At 37.6% G+C, this 16,586-nt stretch overlaps 3 protein-coding genes across 3 annotated transcripts; 2 read left to right on the top strand and 1 right to left on the bottom strand.

The window, feature by feature from the left end:
* Window positions 1-3,508: 3,508 nt before the first annotated feature.
* LOC139883567 (serine hydroxymethyltransferase 6-like) lies at window positions 3,509-6,192 on the top strand. The gene is made up of 4 exons (XM_071867728.1): window positions 3,509-4,606; window positions 4,856-5,261; window positions 5,771-5,872; window positions 5,969-6,192. Exons 1-4 carry the CDS (start codon window positions 3,509-3,511, stop codon window positions 6,190-6,192), a joined length of 1,830 nt encoding a protein of 609 aa, XP_071723829.1.
* Window positions 6,193-7,429: 1,237 nt separating this feature from the next.
* On the top strand, window positions 7,430-9,789 carry LOC139883568 (proteinaceous RNase P 1, chloroplastic/mitochondrial-like). The gene is given in 9 exon segments (XM_071867729.1): window positions 7,430-7,859; window positions 7,862-8,577; window positions 8,692-8,781; window positions 8,891-9,033; window positions 9,035-9,070; window positions 9,179-9,299; window positions 9,452-9,520; window positions 9,687-9,739; window positions 9,741-9,789. Coding segments are annotated over 9 exon segments (1,707 nt in total).
* Window positions 9,790-10,307: 518 nt separating this feature from the next.
* LOC139883565 (TMV resistance protein N-like) lies at window positions 10,308-15,019 on the bottom strand. The gene is made up of 6 exons (XM_071867727.1): window positions 14,511-15,019; window positions 12,928-14,029; window positions 12,570-12,845; window positions 11,224-12,486; window positions 10,874-11,154; window positions 10,308-10,449 (listed from the first exon to the last, which is right to left on the bottom strand). The coding sequence occupies exons 1-6, from the start codon at window positions 15,017-15,019 to the stop codon at window positions 10,308-10,310; spliced, it is 3,573 nt and encodes a 1,190-aa protein (XP_071723828.1).
* Window positions 15,020-16,586: the final 1,567 nt, after the last annotated feature.

Here is a 16,586-nt window from a genome sequence, read left to right on the forward strand (position 1 = left end):
CAAAACTATTTTAAGCTAAAGGATAAGGAAATAATCCTAGAGGTAAGAGAGAGAACTGAAAGTTTACAGACTTCATTATACTGTAAAAAGTGAAATTCTAGCGGTGAAAACTGAAACTTGTAATGAAAACTGAGTAGTGAATACTGACATCTTCAACATTAATGGTAATGTCCAAAATTTAACTTTTAACTTTAATGAAATAGGACATAGAAGCTGTTGGAAGAGGTTGTTTAGCAGAGCCTGCATTCTAATAGTTCATTTTGCTTGGAACAGAAGAAAGTTCAAAGGAAGAAGAAGAAATCAAGCTTGCAGATGAAGAAAAAGAAAAATACAATGGAAAAGGCCATCAAAATCGGCATCAATGCATTTGTCAAAACTCTCCTGGGAAGCTTGGATAACTCTGAAGTGAATGGAAGCAAGACTGGGTCGATTAGAGACAATACAGATAAGATTGAAGTTGATTCTGCATTAGGGACTGTCGAGGAAGATTTTGCACATCGTCAAAAGGTTGAGGACCTTGTTGTCTCTGCACTAAAAGTTGAGGACCCTATCGACTGAGAATGAAATCGACGATCTGCGGAGCGATCGGCGACTAGTCAGAGCTCAGGCGAGATACCAGAATGTTCAGGAAGACGTCGGCTACAACACCTCTAAGAGAAATTCTTCTACAATTTCCCAGATCAAAAAGCTCCCATTCATCTAGGGTTTCAGGTTACTATTTCATTGCTCAGCTTTCTCTCTCTTCCGAATAATTAGGGTTAGCTTATCTTTTGCTATTCGTGATGGATTTCGATGATTCAAAAGACCATTGAGGGTCGACTTGATGCTCTAAATCTGATTATGAAGTCAATTTTAGCAATTATCTAGTAATGAATAAAATGTCTGCTCGATCAACTTGAGTTCTGGGTTTCTATTGTCAGAATTAGGGATTTCTACTACAAGTTATTTTTGACTGATTTTTTGATTCAGAAAGTACACATTGGTGACTGTGAAGATGTTTTGTACACAAACCTTGTGATGAAAGAGCTCAGAAATGACCATGGTACTCAAAGTAGCTGTTTACCTTAGTTTCTGCAATTTCAATCCCAGTTTCGTTTTTAGTCAATCAAATGAAGAAGTTTAAATTGGAAAATTTCAATAGTAGTGTAGTAAAGGTTTATGCATTGATACTATGTCATTTGAAGCACTGAATCAAAAGTCAAATACAAAGTCAACCATTTGTTGTTTTGTGTGTTCTTCTGCAAATTTGAAGTTCATATGCAGATGAAGTAAAATCTCCGTTTCAGTTGATTGCAGTCTCATTTTGAAGATTAAAAGAAAGGCAATGAAGTGAAGAGCAAGCCAAAACTCAGTCGTTTCAAATAGCCTTTAGGTTGCATTGGTATTTTGAGTGTTACCTTAGAACTAAACCGAAACCAAATTAGTTTTTAGGACCCAAACATAATAGATACGTATACTAAGCCTCTGATTTTGATTCAAATCTTGCACAAATTCGATTATCATCTGTTCAGTCACAGGTTTTTGGTCTTATAGTCTTGTTTCTCTATTTTGTTCTATCTGTACTTGTGTTTCTTCCTGGTTAGGAGCACATGTGCATCAATAGAAGCTTCTTATCCTTCAATTTCCAAGGACAATTTCAGGTAACGAAAGCTAAATAAACTAATTCTTAACTGTAATTCTAGAAAAGTGATTGATCAGTATAACCAGGTTTTGTGCTCACTCTTGTCGGGAACATTTCTAAAATGTCCTCCAAAATTTGAAGTTCTGACATTTTGGTCCTCAGGCTTTTCGTGTTTTTCCGGCACGAATAAATTTTTATCAAGAAAATTGTCAAAGTGATATTAGGTCAATTGGGTCACATACTTCCAAGTGCTACTCCAGACTATATATGTTGGATTAGATTGGCAAATATTAAAGGAACTAATAAGTTCGCTCATATGTCTGGGTAATGATGATATCCGGTTGATTGGGATTCATGGAATGGCTGGAATAGGGAAGACGAATTTAGCAAAAGTTGTTTTTGATCAATTGTACGTCTATTTTGACGGAAGTTGTTTTCTAGCAAATGTTTAGAGAAGTTTCGGAAAATGGCCGAAATTTAGTTTCCTTGCAATAAAAACTTGTTCCTGACATAACTACTTGTTTCTACAATGTTCATACCTAACATCGAACAATTAAGATCGGATGAAATGTTACGTCACGTATACCTACAAATTTCTCCCTGAGGAGCAAGAGTATTAATTATAACTACAACTGTGCAATGCAAGTATGCATGTGCAAGCGAAAGAATTACATTTACCTATATCATATAATTTATCTCAGTTGTGGAATTTGTTTTTCCTTCCACCAGTGTAGTTTCCTTGCAATTGCAATTGCAAGTTTGATTTTGGTATTGTTTTTCGTCGGCCCAAAACTGTCTGTTTTGAGCTTAATTAACAATTGTATATTTCGGCTTATACACTTTCGGGCTGGGCAGGCTCATCATAGCGAAATAGTCTCGACCCGACCATTCCTGTTTAGGATTTTCTTTGTTAATTTCTAGTCCTTACTTTTTTCTGAGGGACATTTAAGTTTTTCATTTAATTTATTTTTCTTGTATAAATAAAATGAAGTCTATGCACTTTAAAACAAAAAGGGGGTCAATTACGAGAAAGAAAAAGATTAATGCATTACATAAATTGGATTCAGCATTCATAATTCAATTTTATATTTTTGAATTTGCTTAGATTTTAATTCAAGTACAAATTTGTTTTAGCAAACAAGTCGCTAAAAAAAAAGAATAAAAAAAGAGGAAGAATCATGCTCTACTCATTAAAAAAAGGATGACATTTTCCATACTACATTATTTTAAAAAAAAGAATAAAAAAAGAGGTAAAAAAAGAATAAAATAGACAGTAATAATGAATAAATATATTTATTTTAAAATGAATTAAAAAAGTCAAAACGACATTTATACCAAGATAGAGGTATTACTTATTTAAATTTTATTCTGAAAATATTTGGTTCTACTCACATAAAATGTATCAACTCTGCTCCGGTTTAACTTCAAAACAATAACTTCAAAAACTCTACTCCGTTTTTTTTTTTAATTTCGTCTAGACTCGTCTTTTTTTAATCAATTTGAAATGATTAAGTGTGATTTTAATTGATTGGATGAGTTAAATGGATGATTAAAATATAATTAAATATATTATAATTATAGTAATAAGTCAAAGCGAAACAAAATAAAAAATGACTATTGATCATTTCATCCACATCACCTGTTCTTAACTAGCTTGGTTAAAAACCAACATTAGGGGGTTAAAAAAACCATGATTAGGGACCTTGAGGATATTATGCCACATTTCAAAAACATTAAGGACGTGTTTGTTGATTAATTACATACGATAAAGTCTGGACCTTTATACAGCCACCGGAAAGAATCTTTCAGTAGCCATATCCGATAACTCTCTCTTCTCCTTGTCCTCCCGCTCAAAAGATTTGTCGCTCTGCAACCAAATTCAGTTCAATGGATTTATCAGAGTCGAATTCTCAAGCCAACCACCACCATCTCTCTCTAGGATTTTCGTCTCCTCCATCGCCGTCGATCCACAACCGGTCACAAATCGCCGACGACTCAATCCCTCTTCAACTCAATTCAAGCCACCGGAACACCCACACAGCTGGACAGCCACCGATCCCTCTTCAGTTATTGGAGAATCGCCACCACCACGTCCACAACGATGTAAACGGTATTCATCAGAACGGAGCGGCACTCGGCGGAGGCGGCGGCGACGCTAACCAGCGGACAGGAGGAGAAGAAGAAGAAAACGTTGAAGAAGAAGAAGTCGAAGAGTTTCGAATCTTAGGTCACTCTATGTGCTTGAAGCGAAAACGAGAACCTCAGCCGCAGCCGTCGCCTTCCTTGTCTTCGAATCTCGATGTGCGGAGAGCTGCTGTTAAAGCATGGGGAGATCAACCGCTGCCAATCGCCGATCCTGAACTTTTTGCTATTCTTGAGAAGGAAGGAGATCGGCAGTATAAAGGAATTGAGCTGATAGCTTCGGAGAATTTCGTGTGCAAGGCGGTTATGGAGGCGTTAGGTAGCCATTTGACGAATAAATACTCTGAAGGTATGCCAGGTGCAAGGTACTATGTTGGAAACCAATTCATTGATGAGATTGAAATCAAGTGCTGGGAGCGTGCATTAGCTGCTTTTGGTCTTCATCCATCCACCTGGGGCGTAAATGTACAGCCTTATTCATGTACGTCGGCGAATTTCGCGGTCTACACAGGATTGATGTTGCCTGGAGATAGAATAATGGGGCTCGACACTCCATCTGGAGGGAATACGAGTCATGGGTATTATACTCCAAATGGGAGGAAAGTGTCTGGAGCCTCCATTTTCTTTGAAAACTTGCCGTATAAGGTAAATCCACAGACAGGGTATATTGATTATGATAAGTTGGAGGAGAGAGCATTGGATTTTAGGCCTAAAATTTTGATTTGTGGTGGAAGTTCGTATCCAAGGGAGTGGGATTATGCTAGGTTTAGACAGATTGCAGATAAGTGTGGTGCTGTTTTGATGTGTGATATGGCCCAGATTAGTGGACTTATTGCTGCTAAGGTATGTATAAATATTCATTTGCATGTTTCATGTTCGATTACTTGGTTGTATATGTTGCTATAGTATATTGCTCACACTTGGTTGATAGTATTTTTACTCTCAGGCTTTGGCAGCGAATGTGATTTACATAGAATTACAGCATCTATTCTGACATTAGTTGAAGAAACATTTTGTTATAGTGCAAATTGGTTATGATGTTGTGTGGTAGTACTAGTCAGTTTTCTCATTTTATTGTTTGTTTGATGATAGGAGTGCGTAAGTCCGTTTGACTACTGTGACATAGTTACTTCAACAACCCATAAAAGCCTTCGAGGACCTAGGGGAGGTATAATTTTCTACAAGAAAGGTCCAAAGCCAAGAAAGTGTGGGATGCTTTTAAATCAAGGGAAGGAAAGTGACCAGTACGACTTCGAGGAAAAGATAAACTTTGCCGTTTTCCCATCTTTACAAGGTGGACCACATAATAATCACATTGCTGCTCTTGCCATAGCTTTGAAGCAAGCGGCCACTCCTGAGTACAAGGCATATATGCATCAGGTGAAAGTAAATGCTCAGGCTTTAGCATCGGCTTTGTTGAAAAGAAAATGCAGACTGGTAACTGGAGGCACAGATAACCATTTGATACTTTGGGATCTAAGACCACTGGGATTAACAGGTCGGTACAATACACACTTTTTTCCCCCTTTTCATAGTTAGCCTTTATATTGAAATTCATTTATTCATAAATTAGGAACTGTCCAGGTTGCACATTTCTGAATGGTTGGCCACTCTGTATCACGTTTAGAAAAAGTAAACTGAATATATATCTATCGGGTGGGTAGTGGATTTAGACCCACCCATATCTATCGTGTAGTAAAAGTCTAAACTTTTCTCCCTGTTTTCAATTATTTGGAGCTCTATTGGCATGACAACTTGAAAATGATGAAGGGAATTGTAAAATTGTGCCGAAGTTACTGTTTGATCTCCGGAAAGAGTTGGTGCCTTTAAATTATTGTCATTCTTAGAAACAGTATTAGCCCTGGATGATGTTTCTGTAGTCATAAGTATTTTCTATCATAAGATTACATGTTCTATTGGATATGATTTACTTTCTTTCTCGTTCTTGCTTTATTATTTTGTCTGAGCATGACTAATCAACCATTTTTGCCCCTTTATTTTTTTCAGGTAAGAACTATGAGAAGGTCTGTGAGTTATGTCATATGACTCTAAATAAAATTGCAATTTTGGGTGACAATGGCACAATGACTCCTGGAGGAGTTAGAATCGGTAAGTGCAAGATAGATTCCTTAAAGCTAGCAGTACTCAAATCTCAACATCTGTCCTTTTATCATATTCAATTACTCTACTTTTACATTTTCTCAGGTACTCCTGCCATGACATCAAGAGGCTGCTTAGAAGCCGATTTCGAGACAATCGCAGAACTTCTCCTCAGAGCAGCAAATGTTGCCAGTATGATTCAGCGAGAGCATGGAAAGTTGCAAAAGACTTTTCTCAAGGGTCTCGAAAACAACAAGGACATTTTAGAACTCAGGACTCGTGTTGAAGCTTTTGCAACTCAGTTTGCAATGCCTGGTTTTGATGTTTGAATCGGTCTGAGTGGTTACAGCACATATCGGCTACACTGATATGATGGTTGTCTTCAAGATCGTGTGTTTTTTGGTCGACCCATTTGGTAAGATCTTGAATTTTTTAGAGAGAAATATAGTGAGATAGACGAAAAATTGTGAAGTCCTGAATTTGTTTGTAAGTGCTAGGTCAATTAGTGTTTGACCTGCCTAAGGTAATGGAAGAAAAAGTAATCTTGACTCAAATGGTAGTTGGGAGATGTAGTTGTAGTTATGGATTCTTTTGATTGCTATTACAATTCAAAATCATAACCCAGATTGTCTTATGCTTGTATTTATGGCTGAGCACATAGTATATTTTGTGTACGAATATATATCATGTGCATAGCACGATTGTACGTTACAAAATACACCAAACATGCCTCTTGGAAAATTGTCTTCATCATTTCCTCCGTCTCTTCTCTTTTGTATCGGTAAAACTGCTACAAATGTCAAAATTATAGAACTAATTGTTCAATGGTTTGTTTCCCCGAAGTTTAACAATTTTACAAGATTTGGCCCTAAATTCCTTTTACTACTCAAATTGATACCTACGTTATAAAAGTCAATGTGGCAGAAAAGTCGCCATCTCTGGGGCATGGGGCTGGACCCTGGTTATTTGCTTGCATTAATAATTTATGCAATGTCATCGAACGGAGATCTTATGAAATCACCGAAAAAGAATTTCTTATGAAATGTCTAGAACTAACATACATAATTTCATACCTTAAGGACTACCAAAGTACCAACAACAACCAAAGCCAGTTACAGCTAACGAAACAAGCTGCTCCAGTTAAAGCTCCGGTGAATCTCTTCCCTCGTGGTAAAAGAAAGAGCCGCCAAAAGATAGAAATTTTTTCAAACAAAAAGCAACTTTTTAACTCAATTGCACCGTCGGCGGCGGTTGGGTAGCTTCGCCGCCCTCTTTTTCCGGCGTCTTGGTGTTTCTTTCGCTCTCCGGCAGGTATTCATTCTCTCTCTCTTTCTCCCTTTGACGTCTATTTGAGTGTTGAGCTAGTGTCTGATCATTTGGTATTATGTTCATATTTTTCCTTTTGTGGCTGAATTGAAATTGTCAGGAGACCAATATAAATGTTTGGGCTTTAATTATTTTTGTTTGGAACTTTCTGCTCTTTATAATTTGTGTAGCATTGCCATTGCAGAATATGAAATTGTTAGCATTGCCCTTATGAGAAGCTATATCACTGTAGTAAGGCCGATGTTGCGAGGAAGCTTATTTGCATTCTCTACCTCGAAAACGTCTAATCTATTCTCGTACTACTATAAAGTTCCAACTTTTACAATGTGCCACACTTTTTGCCGGCCTTCTCTTTTGAGTCTTCATTACTGTCCTCCTACCATGGCAAAGCCGATTTCCAACATTAAAGCATGCCATCGTCCTATTCCCAAAATGATGCATCTCAAAAACTTATCCACCTCAGCAGCATCACCAATTCATAATTCGCAGATAACCTCTGTTGCTCAAACACAATCCAACAATTCAAAGAAGAAAGCACGCAGAGAATCACCAGAGGGTAAACTGAGACGCAAACTAGATATGTGCTCTAGGCATGGAGATCTTGTTGAAGCTCTCAGCCTATATGACGAGGCTTGGAATAACGGAGTCAACCTTAGCCAACAGCATTACAATGCATGCTCTATTTATGCTCTTCTAATGCCTCAAAGTTTGGATTTGAGGTATTTAAGCATATGGTTGCCGAAAAAGTTTGTCCGAATGAGGCTACTTTCACTAACGTTGCCAGACTTGCAGCCGCACTGGACGACCCGGATATGGCGTTCGATCTGGTGAAGCAGATGAAGGCTTTCGGTATCCCGCCGAAGTTGAGGTCATATGGACCGGCATTGTTTGGTTTCTGTAATAAGGGAGATACAGACAAAGCTTATGAAGTAGACGTCCACATGTCAGAATCTGGGGTGATTCCTGAAGAGCCTGAGCTTTCTGCTCTGTGAAAACTTAGTGCTGATAAGAATAAGGTGGAAAAGGTCTACGAGACGTTGCATAGATTACGTGCCTCGGTGAGACAGGTCTCTGAGTCTACTTTTGGAATTATTGAGGAATGGTTTCACTCAGAGAGTGCTACGACGGCGGGAATGAATGCATGGGACGTCAGCAGGGTTACAGATGGAATTTTGAGGGGCGGTGGAGGGTGGCACGGCCAAGGATGGCTAGGTGGTGGGAAGTGGAAGGCGGTGAGGACTCGTATGGATGAAAATGGTGTGTGTCAGTCTTGTGGTGAGAAACTTGTTTGTATTGATATTGATCCAGGAGAGACAGAGAATTTTGCCACTTCATTGGCTAACTTAGTCTGTAAAAAGGAAGTGAAGGGCGATTTTGTTAGTTTCCAGGTACCCTTCTTCGCTTAACATAATGTGAGATAAGAAAGTATAAAACTTTATCTGCTTAGTCAATCAAAGTTATGCAATGAATCCTGACTGATTTAGGTGTAATTAATCGAGCAGGGATGGCTACGTCAGCATGGTCTATTTGATGCAGTTATTGATGGCGCCAATGTTGGACTTGTCAATCAGAAAAATTTAAGCTTCAACCAGGTAATGTCAGACCAAACTACCTTTCTTTTGTGAATCCAGTTCCTCAAAAGACAAGATATTTGTATATAAGTTGGCATGTGTGTGTGTGTGTGTTTTCCCTTGATTGTAGCTTAATAATGTTGTAAATCAACTGCGTCAAATGAGTCTGTCGAAGAAGTTACCACTTGTCATTTTGCATAGAAGCCGGGCAACTGGTGGTCCGGCGCAGAATCCTAATAACAAGAAGTTCTTAGAAACTTGGAAAAGATCTGGCATTGTATTCTACTCCAGTCGGTTCAAATGATGATTGGTAAGTAAAAGTTCCATGTTGGAAGTTTCTAGCCTAATCACTCAAAATGTATATGCTGTCAGTTAATTACCATTTGCCTAAGTTTGTGTTGTTTAATGATGTTGCCAGGTATTGGCTGTATGCTGCTGTTAGTTCAAAATGTTTATTGTTAACAAACGACGAAATGAGAGACCATTTGTTCCAGTTGCTTGGGACTTCCTTCTTCCCCAGATGGAAAGAAAAATATCAGGTAATTAATTTAAATTTCCCCAGAAATTTAGCACATAGAATTATACTTGTATGCCGATTTTATCTTTTGACAAACAAATAACTAGATACAATTCTCATGTTCAAGACTTGTGTCACAAGTATTAATCTGTGTTTGATCTATTGTGTTTGCAGATTCAACTTTCTGTCTCGAGGGAGGGAGTTAAGTTACACTTGCCGCCGCCATACTCTATAGTTATCCAGGTGATAATGGCAACTTGAACCCCCTTTTATTTTTTTTTAAATTTTTTTTCCACTTTCACAATCTTAAAATTCTCATACCCCAAAAGCAGTAAGCCTTAATGCAGGGAGGTTTGTCCTTTTTTTCTTAAAATGCTCATACAACCGTTTTTGATTATGTTTAGTTCAGGAGTCGGAAAATGGCAGTTGGCATGTACGCACGTTCTCAGACAATGATTTAGAGACCAAGGCAGTGGCTGTGTGCAACCAGAGCACCAAAAAGCTCTCTGTGAAATTCATCGCATCTTGAAAAGTCGATTAACTGTTCAAGTTTTATTTTGCTGACTTTCCAATCATTTTCCATATTAAGTCGTTGAAATTGGTTGTTAACTTTAGAATGCATCATAAAGTAACAGAGTAGATAAAAGTAAGACAATCATCTGGAACAATTTTGCAAGGGATCAGGATTCTTATATAGTTATATAATATAACGTATATTCATTCCATGTCATCCATTGGTGGAAGTGGAACTCACAGCAACTCGGAGTAGTTCAATTTGTGGCATCGACATTGTCCTAGCCTGAAATAATAATAAACTAATTTAGACGAACCCTAACAAATGTATATTTCTAAAGTCTGTGACTGTGAGACAAAATTATATAAATGTAGGCTATGAGTGATTCAAATTAGTAATTAGAAGTACATATCATCTTAGTGTGAAGTTGTACTTGTGTGTATGAATGTTTCATGATTATGTTGACTTGATCATCCTAAAACACAATCGAGCCATGGCAGTAATTTACGAATATAATCAGGCGATTGGAAGGAATCCTTTGCAATCTTTAGAGGACTTGGAAATGTCGATTAACTGTGCACTTTTTATATTTGCCAACTTTCCGATCATTTTCCAGGCATTATAATTCATTGAAATTGAATCCTCCAAATGACTGAAGCTAAAAATGCAAAAGATAACTATTTTGATAGGAGGTAGTATTAACTTTAGAAAGCTTCGTAAAGTAGATGAGTACAAAATAAAAGTAAAACAATTATCTGGAATATATATATATATATATATTATATTTATGATAAATGGGATATGCCAGCATTCATTTACTCGAAACGTCCAAACGGATAAAGTTTGCTACACCCCGGATAAATCGCTAAACGAAAAACAAGTAGAAAATCGACAATAAGTAGTAGTCGTGTCTAGCTAAACTATGAGTTAATTTATTACCCTCCTTTACAAAAGAGGAAAAAGAACAAATATTAAAGGAGAAGGCCTTGCCTTTAATTTGCTCGACTAGCAAGCCAGCAGCAGTAGAACTCCAGCTTTCAACTTTTGTTCCTCGACAAGAACCCTACTTTTCCTTCCAATACCAGCAGGGAATATCCATGCTTGCTGCCCACGACACAGCACGCCATGCCGCATGCAAGGCAATGCACAAGGAACAATCTTCAGCTGCTCCTAGGAGACCCATTTCAGCATGGACAAGTGAGCCATTAGCATCTCTAGCTGCAAAACCAAAGCTCTTATGCCCAGAACCGAAGACAAATACGGCATCATACTTCAGCTTGAGAAAACTAGGAGGAGGCCCGCTCCACGAAGCCGGACATTGAGAATGGGGAGGAGGACGCTGGATCAAGGTGGCCTGCTCGTACTGAAATATAATACATGTTCTCAAGTCTTTTCTTGGTTAAAGGTCTTCAATATCTTTCTCATAAAGTACCCGAACTGCACACCTTTTCACTTCAACGCTAGGACGACCAGATGGAAATGAAAACTTAATTTCTTGATTGAAGTATCTTTCATAATTTTCTCCAAGGAGCGGTGAGTGTCGAGGGACACAAATCATGCAAATGTAATCAGACATAACTTGAAGCTTTCTCCAATATTCGTGGCGTAAGAAAACACTCTCGACTGTGATGCTACACCATGTTTCATTTAAGGGGACTGGTTGATTATCATCATGAATGAAAACGATGCAGCAAAAACAAAGTCCGAGAAATTCATTGTTCTCACTACTTTTCGGCACTTCCACATTAATGGAATTCCCTTCACTCTGATTGCTAAACCACTCGGGAATTTCACTTTCTCGAGCATCAACACCCAAGAACGGTGGACATTGCTCCATCACCAAAGAGGGACCATTTCCTAGACTACAGACTAAGCTAGACCGTGTGGGAAATGAATTATTCGGGAGAAATGTTCTCATCATGGTTTTAAATTTCCACAAACTTGAAATATTGGACTTCTCTGATGCCAACAGGCAAGGGCCTGTCCAAGTAAAAGCGATCCTAGGTGGAATCTTTGGCAATGATTTTATCCTCTTACACTCTGTTAAGTTCAAAAACAACAATTTTGGAAGGCGAATAATGCTTGAGGGCAGGTTAACAAAATAGTTGCCACTAAGGTCTATAAATCTCAATGAGGATAGGCCATCAAGATGATCGGGGATGTCTCCTTCTTCAAGATTGCAATAGCTTAGATCCAAATCCATCAATGAACACAAACCTGAGAACAAATGCAACCTGAAAGGCACATGTTGTTCTATTCTGAACAGAGAGAGCAATTGCCGAGATGTGGGCGAGCTTCCTTTCCATCCACGAGCGAATAATATTTCAAGATTTTTCATCATATGGAAATTGGAAAGGGGAAAGTTTTCAATTGTGGTTCCACTTAGATTAAGCTCCTTTAAAGATTCCATTTCACTATTGATCGTGGGAAACTTCTTGAGTTTTGAGCATCCGGCAAGTATGAAAACTTCAAGTGATTCCAAATTATTGAAGTCTGGTAAGCTGACAACGCCTACACAATCTCTCAAGTTCAACAAAATAAGCCTCCTTAGATCTCCAATAGACGGGTGGACTTTTGATAGCCTTATACAACCTTCTAGAATCAGGGTTTCGAGGTTTGGGACACCCGTAAAATCCGGAGTCTTGACTAAGTATCGAGAATGACTCATATCAATGAATTTCAACTTGTTGAAAGGCTATGAGAAACAAAAAGAAGGAAAAAAAAAGATGTTAGAAGAAACAAAAACATTAAGACAACATTAAAATGTTGGATATTCACCTTCATTCCGTCCCATAAATGTCGAATCTGACTACGGTGGAGGTTAAGGGCTGCAATTTTCATTGGATTAAAACTTGGCGGAAAATATTTCAATGGATATTCCATCCAGTCAAGAAACCGTATTTCGTCAGAAAGGTAACTAAGGCCATGTGGAAGTGAGACACCAGAGATTTTGAGTACCCTTAAATTTTTCATGTCAGAAAAAGCTTTGGCATTCAATTTGATATTTTCTGGTCCTGGAAAATCATGGATGATGCCTTCAATTGCTTCTGATCCCTATTAATTGAAAATAGCATAATATAAGTAACAATAGAATACATTAATTGACTAGAAGATCAAATAGAGGTTCTTTATTTACCGTATTCCTCAACAGCACAAAACTAGTCTCTGCTACATTCACTAACCTACTTCGTCTACCAAACTCCTTAGACGATTCCTTTTTGACAATTTGTTGAGCCATTTCATGCAACAAGTCGTGCATTGATACTTTCCCCTCCTCTGACACATGTATTAAGCACCTCTCAATGAGCACTTTCATTCCAATACTTGGCCGGAAACCACAACTGTCAAGTATTTTTGTGACATAATCTTTGTTTTGCCCTCTAAAGAAAAAGGCGATATCTAAAAATATACTTTTCTCTTTTTCATTCAATCCATCAAAAGATATTTGAAGCCTATCAATAATTTCTTTCTCAGAATCCTCTTGAAGGCGTTCCAATGCATCAATCCACTCATCTTTACTTCGACCACACATAAAAGATCCTAGAATCTCAAGAGCCAACGGAAGGCCGTCTGCATAACGTATTACCCGCTGACATAGCTCTAGATAACCATCAAGAGGACTGTCTGTTTTAAAGGCTTTCATACTGAAAAGTTGGAGAGCGTCAACATTGTTCAAGCATTCAACGCTATAGATGTTATCAACTCCGTGTGCAACAAGGACATGCTTGTCTCTTGTAGTTATAATGATCTTGCTTCCCAAGCCAAACCAATCACGATTTCCGGCAAGTTTCCTTAATTGTTCGATGTGATCCACATCATCAATGATAACAAGAACCTTTTGTTGACATAACCTGCTTTTTATAGTGTTAATACCATTATGAACATTGCAGATTCGAAAACCACTCTCTTCCAAAATGTCAGAAACAAGTTGTTGTTGCAAGGAAATTAAATTTCGGCCATTTTCCGAAATTTCTCTGACATTTGCTAGAAAACAACTTCCGTCAAAATAGACAGACAGTTGATCAAAAACAACTTTTGCTAAAGTTGTCTTCCCTATACCACCCATTCCATGAATACCAACAAACCGAATATCATCATTACCCAGACAAATGTGCGAACTTATTAGTTCATTTATTGGCCAATCTAATCCAATATAGTCTCCACTAGCAGTTGGAAGTATGTGACCCAAGTGACCTAATATCACTTTGACAATATCCTTGATAAAAATTGATTCGTGCCTATAAAAAACACGATAAGCCATAAATCGATCAAGAACTTTTTCAATTTGTTAAAGGCCAAAGAATAATGATTTTTTATGTAAAAAGCTTGTAAGCAAAACTGACAAGAATACCAAAACATGATAAAATCAATATGAATCCCTTAATGTGAAATTTAACCCGACTGGATACATTCACAAACACAACTGGATACATTCACAAGGTTATAATAAGTACTCCCTCCGTCCTTTTATTGGACACATTTTGGGGTTTGATAGGATTAAAAAATGTAATAACAAAAAGTTTGACTTTTGAGTGGGAGGACAGCAATGTAAAAGAGTAAGAAAAAATAGCAAATGTGATATTTAATTTTTTTTATGTCTCCCCCGGATATCTCATAGCCGACAACCGTGTGATATTTAATTATGGACATATATAAAAGGAAATTCAGTAATTAATTCAATTATTTGTTTGAACGGAGGGAGTAACTATTTTGACTCACCCATCTTGTAAATGAAACCCACTTAGGTTTGCTGCTTCACTCATAGCTGCTCTCCATCTCCGTACTATTTCAGGATCCTCCTTAAAAGCTTCTTCGTGTTTCGAAAAGGCTTCCTTGAAGCATCCGGCTTGTTTTCTTACTTGTGATGGATCAACATCATAAAAGATTGTCATAACTATTTGTCCCATCTCCTTCATGCATTCCATAATCTTGGCAAGTTCACCCAAACACCAAGTAGAGCTGGCATAAGTGGCCGAAAAAAGGATAATCGCAATCCTAGATTCTTCAATCGCTTTGAAAAGATCAAAACCGATGAATTTCCCTCTTCCAAGTTTCTGATCATCTCTAAAAGCATAAATTCCGTTCCGTTGCAAAGCTGCAAAGAAATGATCTGCAAAATTCTTTCGAGTGTCCCCTCTAAAACTCACGAAAACATCATATTTATAACGTGTAGTAGAAGAAGAAGAAGAAGAAGAAGAAGATCTATTATTGGTGCTCGGTGAAGCCATTGAAATTAGTTCGTTCCTTTTTATTGCTCAATTAACATGATATTTTAGAATCAACGATTTTATAAGCCATGATCATTGATTAGTTTTTCCAATATATAAAGTATAACCATCAAAATCACCAGCCGTCAGTGGTTGAATTCCTAATAAATAAATTATTTCTATTTTTCTGGAAGCTATTTCTTAAGATAAATAAAATGATCGTGGGATGGCAGGCAATATTTTATACTTCCAATTAATAAAGAGCAGGATGATGGCGTGGTTGGTAAGTTTCCTTCCCATGTTTCTTCCTCCGGAAGCAAGCCAATGAATTATAAGCGAGTAAATTTTGTTCTCTGTGAATCGAAAACTTTGTTTTAACTTTTAATAACCCAGAAGATGTTGGCAAGACCAATTCCTGATGAGATAGATCCATGATCTATCGTAGTTCAACAAGCTGATCATCTAATCAGGAGTGAGAATATTCCTGATAGGATTCAACGAGATCTGTGTTTATCGAGAAACACCACACTGTTTCCGACTCGTTTAGCAAGTCGAGGCGCGCGAGTTGACCACCCGAATCATGAAATGTTTCAACTTACTAACCCAGTGAGTTAACTCGCTCACCAAATCCAATTTCAAATCCCAAACCCTTAATAATGCTCCGAATTTGATTCCCCATGGGAAATCCCCAAAATTTCAGATTCCTAATTAATTAGGTTTTGCTATTCCAAGCTAATATAACAGCTGTGATCATGGATAGCTCCGGACTCAGATAATAATAGTTGTAATTCCGGATTATCCTTATCATTATCGTGGCTAGGATTAGGATCACTGTTACTCTCCCTGGAAAACTTTATGTACTTGGTTTCCTAATTAAAATTTCAAATAATGGGTTCTTTGCTAATGATTGATTAATTAGTCATTTCAGGTTTGAACATTTCGTCCGTTTGTTTGGTAAATGATTATTAATCCTCTTGACATAATTGACATAACTGGTAAGCTCATCATTTCGCCTCCTAATGAAAAGAGGAATGGAGAGTGAACAACCAGTTGATGCCTTCACTAACGGAATCTCTGCCGCAATCTTTAAGTTGTCGGTTCTCTACCGGGAGGGATCCTGGCTTCTCGATCGTCTCCTTTTCCTTCGAATGTAATTTTAGTCCCTTGCCTCCACCCTGGCTTCAATTTAATCATTTTAATCTCCTCTAGTTGGATTATTACCCTGCAACAACATATATTTATTATATATAAGTATATAAACACCGAAAATGAACCATGCTTGTTTAAGAGTTGATCATCTCTCGAGTTGTGTCATTCTTTTATAAGATCATCCTTGTTGGATACTTCCTGAGACCGTGACCACAGGTGATGCAGACACAGCACTCTGCCAATCACAGCTCAGACGAATAAAGACGAAAGATGAACCTGTGCTTACTGGACGAAAAGCACAGCAACTGAAAACTAGAACAACAGCCCAGAAAACGAAATGAAGAAGACGAAGATTAAGAACACTGATACACCAAAAACAGAATTGTAATCATATCCATTTGTGAAATAATTTGAAGCTAAACTTAATTCTAAGGCTTAA

The sequence above is a fragment of the Rutidosis leptorrhynchoides genome, unplaced genomic scaffold (assembly GCF_046630445.1).
Source record: "Rutidosis leptorrhynchoides isolate AG116_Rl617_1_P2 unplaced genomic scaffold, CSIRO_AGI_Rlap_v1 contig418, whole genome shotgun sequence".
In the NCBI taxonomy this organism is placed as follows: domain Eukaryota; kingdom Viridiplantae; phylum Streptophyta; class Magnoliopsida; order Asterales; family Asteraceae; genus Rutidosis; species Rutidosis leptorrhynchoides.